At 57.9% G+C, this 9,680-nt stretch overlaps 1 protein-coding gene across 1 annotated transcript; it reads left to right on the forward strand.

Moving 5' to 3' along the window:
* Window positions 1–5,164: 5,164 nt before the first annotated feature.
* Window positions 5,165–8,139, forward strand: LOC104336827 (C-C motif chemokine 21-like). Its single transcript, XM_075410829.1, has 4 exons — window positions 5,165–5,256; window positions 5,778–5,898; window positions 5,992–6,175; window positions 6,503–8,139. The coding sequence occupies exons 1-3, from the start codon at window positions 5,196–5,198 to the stop codon at window positions 6,158–6,160; spliced, it is 351 nt and encodes a 116-aa protein (XP_075266944.1). The 5' UTR covers window positions 5,165–5,195; the 3' UTR covers window positions 6,161–6,175; window positions 6,503–8,139.
* The last annotated feature ends 1,541 nt before the right edge of the window (window positions 8,140–9,680 follow it).

Consider the following 9,680-nt stretch of genomic DNA (forward strand, 5'->3'; position numbering starts at 1 on the left):
GACTCTGCCTGGTGTCAGCTACAGTTTGACGTCTCTCGGCAGCGAGATGGAGAAGGAGCAGTCTCTTCTCCAGCAGCACTCAGCCAGCTTTATTCCCAGCGGCTTCTCGAGTCTCTCTGAGTTCACACGACAATACCTTTGCACAAAGCGCACTCGTGTGTGCATCCCTGCCTGGACAGAGCCCAGCCAACCCACCCATCTCGAACGGCGCAGAGCTCCTGGCTCGGCTGGCACACACGCCTTGCCTTGCTTCCGCGGCTGCTGCTCGCTTTGCCGTGAGAGGATTTATGACTTGTTATATCTCGGCTTTCAACGAAGGCTGGGTTGGCGCCAGCAGTTTCCACTTAGTTTTACGCTGCCATATGAGGAATCATGGGATTTCTGGATGGAGGACTGATGTGCTTCTCGGTGGAAGAGGAAGGGCTGGGCCTGTGGCTGGTGGAAGGGGTGAGGACTGGTTGAGAGGGGCACAGTTTTCGGAGGGTTATGCAAACACCTGTTGAACCCCGTTTCCCTGCAGGGTCTCCCACTCACTGGCCTAGCATCTCTGCCAGAGCAGAAGCCTCCTGCCATGTCCCCCTTCCACCATGAACCTCAGCCACCCCATGGAGGTCCCCACCGTGCCACGGAGGGACAGGCTCTGAGCCAGCACCCCTTTCAGCACTGAATGTATTTCCTGGTGACGTAGTGATGAATGTGCACACTCACAACAGCCCAAGTCCAAAGGATCCTGTGTGTCGGGTAATGCCTGGATCAGGAGGGCTGAGAGCTGAGCAACCCTGACCGCCTGCTTTCCATGGGGAGACAGAACACAGATCCTGCCCGGTCCCTTGATTTTGGGTCAGAAGGAGAACTACGGGCAGCACTGCGTGCCACACAGGAGATGCTGTAGGAAGAGGGCATCTTTCCACGGCACAGGATCTGCTCGGGTCCCTCTGAGACTGCTCGCTAACCCCCTGCACATCTTCCAGCAGCGAGCGTGTCCTGCCCCGAAGCAGCTGAGCTGCTCTGCAGGCATACCAGCAACTAAAGGGTTAACTCTTTGCACCCACACCCAGCTAGGAACCCAAACTTCCACCTGGGACGTGCAGGGGGGCAAAATTCTCCTGCCCGAAGACCCTCTCCAAGCCCAGCCGGCTCCGGCACCCTTGCTCGGGGAGGGGACTCCCAGGGAGCCTGCTTTCCTGCCCTTCCCAGCATGTTGTGCTCATCACGCTCTTCCCATCAGCCTCGACGAACGTCGGGGGACGGGGTGACAGCCAGCGGGGAGCCTGCCCGGCTCGTGTGCCGACGGCTTCCAGCAATTCTTTCCCGCTTCCCGAGGACTGTTTTGCTATATGGCGTTTCTATACGGTGTGCCTGGCAGGCAGCCCGCTCCCCTTCCCAGCCACGGGGATTTTCCATGCTGGGCTTTGCAAACTACCTCTGCTCTGGGTCCTGGGAATCGGGGCCTCTGCAGGAAGGAATTTGCTGGTCAGCGGGTTGAGCTGAGCTGCGCGACCCTGTTCCTGTTAGCAGTGACTTTAGCTTGGAGGCAGCATCCAGAAGGATTTGGAAATTCCCAGCTCCCCTGGTTGGCTCCCCTTGATGCCTTTGGTCTGTGTGAGTACCCGAGGTGCCTCTGCTGCCAGCCCTGGGCAGCAGACCCCATGCCTCGTTAAGCAGGACAGAGTTGGGGGCTTTTGCAGGGCTGGAGGGCAGCCCAGGGCTGGGTGGGCAGAGGGGTCAGGAGAGACTGTCTGGCATTATGGGGTGAGATGCCACGAAACTGCGATGCTGGAAGCCAGGGAAGTAATTTGTACATTAACTCCAGGCTCTAGTGCTGGGGTGCAAGATGCAAACATGGGAAGAATTTGGGGTGGAGGCTTGAATGAGTCCCTGCAAGCTGCCACAGTGGTTTCACTGCCTGGGAAAGGCTCACAAGCAAGACAGTCTGGTGACCTTTGCTATGGTCCCACTGTTTTTGCACACCCAGTGTGCAGGGACATCATAGTCTCTGCCTACGACACTTTCCCCTCTTCCTGCCATCTGGACATCCCTCCACCACAGGGACGCAAGGAGGGCTGGAGCTGGGCTGCCCGAGCATGGGGGTGGTTGGAGGCACCACTGCATGACATCCTGTTGCAAAGGCTCTGTACGGTGTCTGACACAGACCCTGGGGCCAGGAAGGGGTTCCCTGTAGCTGAGAAACTGCAGAGGGGCACCCTGCCTGGATATGTCCCCCTCCTCCGTTCTGTACCTCTGAGCACCGGGAAAAGGCTGGTAGCTGCAGGAGCCCAAGCTAGTGAGAAATGGGGTTATATGGGTGCATGCAAGAAATCGTGACTGGCCAAAGCAGCTGCTGGTTTTGGAGAGCCCTAAAAAGCCTTGCCTCCACCACCCAGCCCCCAGCAGCTCCTCTGTATCCCAAAAGTTTGGTCTCCCTTGTGACCCCCCTGCGAACAGATATGCTCGCCCCTTTCTCATTGCCAGACACAACCTATCTTCTCCCTGAGATGGGGGTACAAGAGACGGAGTAAGGCACTTGGAGAGGAAGCGGTGAAGGGGGCTCTGAGGGAAAGGAGGCCGGAGAGGAGATGGGACGTGGATCCCCAGGACGGTTTCCATGGGGCCCTGCAGTACAGACAGTCCTGCATCCATGGGCCAAAGACCGATGCCTGTGAAGGGAATGCGTGCCATCACCCTGCTCAGCAGCTCAGACCGTATTTGGGGCTGGCCTCTGGCCTGAGGATGCTGCTGCTGTGTCTTGAAAACATGCAGAGAGGCAGAGGCTTTCCAGGTACCTGCTGCCATGTCTGACGCTGGGACTAGGCAAGGAAGGGATTTGGGCTCTGTGCTGGGACCACAGAGCTCTCCTGGGCTCCTCTGGGAGCAGAGGGAGCCCTGGGCTGGAGTGGTCTGCGCTGGGGACAACCCGTGACATGTCTCCCCTCCCTGCACATCACTTGTCCTGATACCTCATAGGCTCTGGGAGGACTTCACCAGTGTGGAAGGCTATGGGATCAGTGCTCCTGCAGCTTCTCTTAGCAAAGGGACAGTGTCTCAGCCATGCCAAGGGTGGGCATTCATCCAGGTGCTCAGTACCTGGGTGCTGCTGCCCAGAGAGGGTGCACAGGTAAGGGCTGGAAAGGCATTAAGTGCCAGCATGGCTGTCCTTTTCCTGCCCCTTCCTGATGCCGCTGGTGCTTTGGGGTTGGAGGGATGGGTGACAGCACATTGGATGCCTCCAGGTAGCAGTTCCCCGTGCTGCCAGGCATGACGGGGAGCTGCACTCGCTGGTGACCCGCTGCTGCCTGTGGCCTGTGCCTGCTGCACGCCCCAAGGCCACAACAGCCTTGGTGCTGAGCAAGTGTGTGGGGAGCTGCCTCCCCCCCATTTGGGCGCTGGGTACATGGGTACCCCCCCAGAGTGGGAGCTCCCTTTCTTTTCTGCACGGGTGATGGAGGAAGACCCAGGAGTGCAACCCTCGATTCCCTGCTGCCCCAGGCACCCACCCTGTCCCCGAGGAAGGCAGCGATCTGTTGCAGCTTGCTGGTCTCCTTGCCCAAGAGAGGGCTGCAGGGCAGTTGCTGGTGAGCCCGCCCCTGCTGTGACCCTCCCTGCTGAGGGGGCGAGAGTGTGGGCATCTTATCACAGCTCTGCTTTCTGCAGCAGCCGGGACTTTGGTCTCCCCCTGGGTTACTCATTGCCCTCGATAACTGTTTATGAGGGTCCTTATCAGGAATCGGTGAAAAGTCCTGGGGCTGCACCCCAGGCTGTGACAGTGGGGCCTGGGAAGGGGCTTGGCCCCCCCCGGCATTGGGGAGAGCCCGCTGGGGCTCTGCATCCCGTCAGGGCTCCCAGGGTACAGCTGACGTGGGCAGCGGGACCAGGGCTGTCTAAGGAGCTGGAGGCTGGGGTGGGCGAAGAGGGGCTGTGAGCATCGGGGTGGTGAAGCTGGGGATGGGACAGCAAAGGGGGTTCCTTGCTGGTGGGGCCTGCCCAGGGGAGTCGGAGAGATGCTGGCTCTTCTCAGAGGGGCCTTGGGGTAGGCAAGAGGCGGTGGCACCAGATGCATGCAAGGAAACTCCAATTAAATAGTGGGGAAAATGTTTTCAACATAAGAACGTTTCAAGCACTGGAACAGGTCGGCCAAAGTGGTTGTGAAACCTCCATCCTTGGTCTCTTCCAGACCATGCCCTGGTGATCACATGAAAATGTGGAGGTCTCTGGCCATACCCTCCAGTGAGCAGGACTGGTGTTACACTGGGTTGTTCAGGGCTTGGTCCGGCCACATGGCCATCTCTGTGGGTGGCCTTTGCCACCACAGGGGTACCCTCTGGGCTCCAGTTCAGCTTCCCTAGGTCCACTTTTGCATAGCCCCCATCTTGCCAGCCATGCCCAACCTGTCCAGCTGCATAGGGTCACACCATCCTTCTCGTGGGACTTGGTATCTTGTCTGCGTTAAACTTGAGGAGGTTCCCGTCAGCCCATTCCTCCAACTGGTCAAGGCTCCCACTCACCCTCAGCTCCCCACGATTAGGTATCAGCAGCATCATATGGTGGGCTGTGCTCTCTCCCCCCAGCCCCATTTGCAGCCTGACCCTCGCAGACCCAAGCCCTGCAGATGTGTTCAGCTGTTTGGGGAGGTCCCTGAAGCGGCTCGGCAGGGATGGGGGCTGAGGGGGCTGGGATATGGGGTCACCCTGAGCCCCTTCTCACCTGTGTGAGGTGGGTGTCTTGGCTTGGAAGCAAAGCACGAGAAGGGGGAGCGAAAGAGATGGACTCCTCGGTTTTGCTAATGGCTTGGCCACCCGCCAGGGCCCCTGCCTGGGTTACAAACCGGCAAGAAGCAACACCCAGCCCTCCAGGAGCAGGTAGCGGCAGGTTGCAAGACAGGGTAGGAAACAGGAGCGCACAAACTCATCTATCCGTGATGGGGACCGTGTATCCGTCAGCGTGCCCCCCACCTGGCACCCCGCGCCGTGATGGGCAGCTGGGAACAAGACAGGACGCGTCTGTAAAGGGGGGCTTGTGGCTTACAGGAATCCCCCACCCTCCCACTTCTCCATCACTGGCCTCTCGGCCGGCTGGCGGGCTGCCTGCCAGCCTGACCGAAAATGAAAGCAAAGCGTCCAGAGATAAAAAGGAGCAGGCTCAGCACGAGGCAGCAGTGCTCGTCCTGCTCCCCAGCCTTGCCCGGCTCAGCCCTCGCCATGGCTCTGCGCCTGCTCCTGCTGCTGCTGGCTGCTACCCCGGTCCTTGCCCAGGCTCAAGGTGAGGGTGGCGAAGACCTCCAGCCTGCCCGCGGGTGGGATGGGGCAGGGGGTACGGGTAGCCTGTGGCGTGTGCGGGTGCGTGCACGGTTTGCGGTGCGGTCGTGTGTAGCGGGGTGTGCGCATGCACGCGCCCGGTTGCTGTGCAGCACCGGCTTGCAGCGCTTGCTCGGCGTGGGAGCGTGTGCGTGTGTGCACGTGGCTGGTGGGGCAGCAGCACCCCGAGATTAAAAGTGTAGAAGGGAGGATGAGTTTCAGTCCCTTTGCAAGGAGCTCGTCTCTGCCTCAGTTTCCCCTCCACCAGCGGTGAAATTGGTGTCAGGTATCCCTGGGGCAGGGTCAGACCTGCAACTGGGCGCTGGGGTTGAGAGCTCCCACCCTCATGGGCTGCCCCAGCATCTCTCCCATGAATGACACCAAGTAAGCCCGTGCCGTCAGACAGCTGTGCTGTGCTCCCCAGTCCTGGGAAGAAGCCCTGGCTTGGTGAAGGTCCGAAATCCCATATGTCCCACTTGCTCCCAGGCATTGGCAGCTCGGCCTCGGACTGCTGCCTGAAGTACAGCCAGAAACCCATCCCCAGGAGTCTGGTGAAGTCCTACACCATCCAGGGACCAGAGCTGGAATGTTACCTGACTGCTGTTGTGTAAGTACCCTGCTCCGTTCAGGACCATCCGGAACTCCAGCCTTCTCCTCCCCATACCCACACCCCAGCAAACCTTTCCGCCTGCACCCTCAGGTTTACCACCAAGAAGGACAAGCAAATCTGCGCCTCTCCCACTGACCCCGCTGTTCGGAAGTTGATGCAGAGCTTGGACAAACAAGGCAAGAATGACAAGGAGAAGAAGAAGGCGCAGTCCCCACGTCCCAGGGGCAGACCCAGGCGGCAGAAGCGGCAGCGGGTCTAAGCCAGGCCTGAAGAGGTAGGTGGAGCGAAGCGGGAGGCAGCAGGGTGATGGGGTGAGGGTGCTGCCCCCCATCCAAGATCCTTCCCTGTGGGAGGGTGGGTGTTCAGCTCCGGTGTGGAGCCTGGGAGGGCTGCCAGAGCCATGGCTGCCATGCAGAGGCACCCAGAGCACAGCTCCCTCCTGATCTGTGCTTGCCTTAAAATCAGATTTCTTTCTGGAGCTGCTACTACAAGGCAATGCTTGGGGACTCGGCAAGGCACATCACGCAAGGCCCCCCCGGCTGGGGTCGGTGCTCTCGCTGAGACCCTTTCCACCTCATGGCCCCCTCCTTGCTTTCCTTAGGACGGACGCCTTACCCACCGATGACCGACCCACCGCCTGGCAACGGACACCCACAGACCACCCACCTGCCCACCAGCCCCGGGGCGACGATGGGGCTGGCCGAGGGGGCTGCCCGCTGCTCCGCAGCCCCCTCGGCACTACCGTGCCTGCCGCAGAGATCTCCCCAGCTGAGACCCCCTGCACCGGCTGGGTGCTCTCAGCGGCGGAGGGCACCCAGGTCCTCGCTCACCCCATGGCCATGCCAGTGGGGACCTGGCCCCACGTCGGAGCTGAGCCATGACCCCGAGGAGCAAGTGGGCAGCCATCCCACTAGAGGGGATTTCTGTAGCCTGGCAGGATGGCAGCTTTTCCTATGACTTTTTGGGGGGATTTTATACATTTGTATTTATATTTAAAGACTGTGCTTTCATTCAGTCTTCCTGGAAGGCTTTACTTCTGGCTCCTTGTGCTTCACAGACTACCCTTTATGCTGCAGGCTGGCTTTTCTGGAAGATTGCTCTTATTTTTCTACCAAATAAATGATGGCTGCGTTTCATTTCCCTCTCACCTGTTTGCTCCTTTTCGGCTTGCAGGGCTGTGGGGTGCCAGGCAGGTCCCATGTGCGCATGGTCCTGCCCGGGCTGCTTGCTGGGTTCTTCCTCGCAGGGCAATTACTAGCGGCTGAGATGGAGGGTTTGGGGGCAGCGGGGGTGACAATGTGGCTGTATGTCAGGGCTGTTCTAGGCTTTCCCTTTTGCTTTTATGGCGCACTGTTACAGTGTAGTTTGTAGAAAGATAGTCAGGATTTGTCCCTTTGATTTTTTTTTAGGTACAAAATTGCCATGAAATCAGAACAAATTGTTCATTTGAGTGGAATATTACTCTTTTATCTCCCTTGGTTTTGCTGTTGTCAGAGATTCAGACATTATTAAGCCAAATGCTTAGTTTTCTGAAAAAAAGAAGAAACTTTCATATACTTTCTTCCCAAATCTGAAAAGCCCACACAGTGAAAACTGCATGTGAGGCTGTGCAGGTGTGGGAATAGAAGACTTTGCAAAATTCATTGCAGACATGCTGCAGCCATTTGAGAGCAGCTCTATCCCAAACCTCTAGTGAAATGAGAAGTCGTTAACCCGAGGACACCATAAGAGGAGGCTACAAGTAGAGGGGGCACAGACCTCTGGGGCAGGGCTCGCTGGGAAACGGCATCTCCTCTGTGCTTGCAAACCCCCTCCAGCATGCCGAGAAGGAGCAAGTCAAAGGGCTGTGCCGCAGCCGCAGTGCTATCTGCTTGCAGAGACTTCAGACGTGGACTTTGGTCAGTAAAGGTCTATTAAATCATATAATTGCAATAATAGGATTTGCAGAGCTTAACAGTATCAGCAAAGGCTGTGTGTTGGCTACAGTAAAGCTTGTAGCTGAGTGTTTCTATCAAACACATTTATCTGGTTTGACTGCTTTATTAGATGGGTGTTTAGGTCTTATTATTTTAAGCCTGTGTAAAGAAACTGTGAAGTCCAAGATACCGGCCCTGAGTACGGGACGGGTGCTGAGCTGGCTCCGTGCTGCCCTCTCCTCCGTGTGGGAGCAGGCGGCCGTCTGCCAGATCAGATTTTGGACAGGATGCAAGGCAATAAAATATATCCTTTAGAACCAAACTCACTTCTTCTGGCTGTTGTGATGGGCTTTGGCGGGGCATGAGGGGCTGCGCAGGGGGCTGCTCTTCTGCCCCACACACTCCCGGGTCCTGGCCTTTGCAGCCCCTCTGAGCGCTGTGTCCCTGGGGTGCAGGGGCTGGCAGCTGCTGGCACAGGGGAGGGGGACCTTGTCAGTCCCTTCTCTTGCAGCTGTGTTGCCCGGCAAGGTGAAGCCGTCCTGTTTGCTCAGCCATCCCCACTGAGAAGTCCCGACATGGTGACACTAAATGGTTTTGTACACGGCATCTTCTGCTCACGGCCAAGCCTGACCCTCCAACTCCGACCCTCCCCGGACAAGCACGGCTGCTTGCTCCTGGCTATTTTGGGAAAACAGCATTATACCAAGTTATTAATGAGGCTGTGCTCTGGCCCGGGCCTTGCTGGGAGCCTGGGAACTGACACCCGCACACTGGGAGCCAGACAGGGCTGCCGTGGGAGGGCTGGAGGCAGCCCTGCTTTTGCTGGGGACGCACTGCAGCCAGCCCTGCGAGGCTGGCCCAGCCTTCCGCCGGACTCCTTCTTGTGCTCGTCGTGCTGTCAGGGGATTGTGAAACGATTGCAAAAACCCCCTAGAAATGAGGCCCAGCTGAATATGTCTGCAACCACAAACAGCAAAGCACTAGTGGATCGCAGGAGTGAGCCAGCGTGTGAAATGCATCCTGGTGTCTCCATGGCTGCGGATGTAAACACCACACAGGCAGGTTTTTTCCCCTTAAAATGCTAGGTGGGCCTTAGGCTAAGACAGGTTAAAAAACATGCACGTGGGCATGCTCTAGTTTACCCTAAATGTTACCCCAAAAGCAGGGCTTGTGGGAGAGCGTCGGAGTGCTGATACCTGGGCAGGAAGGCACACGTGAGCACCAACATGGATGCACAGAAGCAGCCCCGCGTGTGCCTGTGCCTGCACATTGCTTCCAGCTTCCCTGCTGAATGCTGCTTTTAAGGAAAATAAGGAGTCAGGGTTAGTGGGAGCCTCTTGCTGAGAGGCAGGTGGCCAGGGAAACACCTCCGAGGAGATTCCCTGTGAGAGGTTGAAGGGAGAGGCTGATAGGCTGGGATCTGGAGAGTGCAGCAGGACCAAAACCCCTTCCCCACGGAGGAGTTAAATCCACGGGCCCCAGCCGAGACAAGCGATGTAAAGAAGATGCTGCTCTAAGACGAAGCCGCACTGAAGCAGCAGAGGAGGATTCACACAGCCGTACCCACAGCAGAGCAAGCTCGCTGCTTCACCCCACGTGCAAAGACAAGGCAGCATGGATGCAGCATATGCCGGGGGCAATGGGTGTGCAAGGGCAGTACAAGTGCCCCTAGACATTCTGCAGGCAAGGCAACTGTGTCAAGCAGAGCAAAAAGTTGGGAGAAGTCGGCCACCCTGGAGCAGAAAGGCTTCAGTGACAGCAGAAAGTAGCCAGGCAAGACAGAAACCACAGAGTACAGCCAAGAAAAGGGAAGTCTTGAACCCGGGCCAAATGATTAGCTGAAGTCATTAGCTGGCACAGACA

This window comes from Opisthocomus hoazin, chromosome Z (assembly GCF_030867145.1).
Source record: "Opisthocomus hoazin isolate bOpiHoa1 chromosome Z, bOpiHoa1.hap1, whole genome shotgun sequence".
Taxonomy (NCBI): domain Eukaryota; kingdom Metazoa; phylum Chordata; class Aves; order Opisthocomiformes; family Opisthocomidae; genus Opisthocomus; species Opisthocomus hoazin.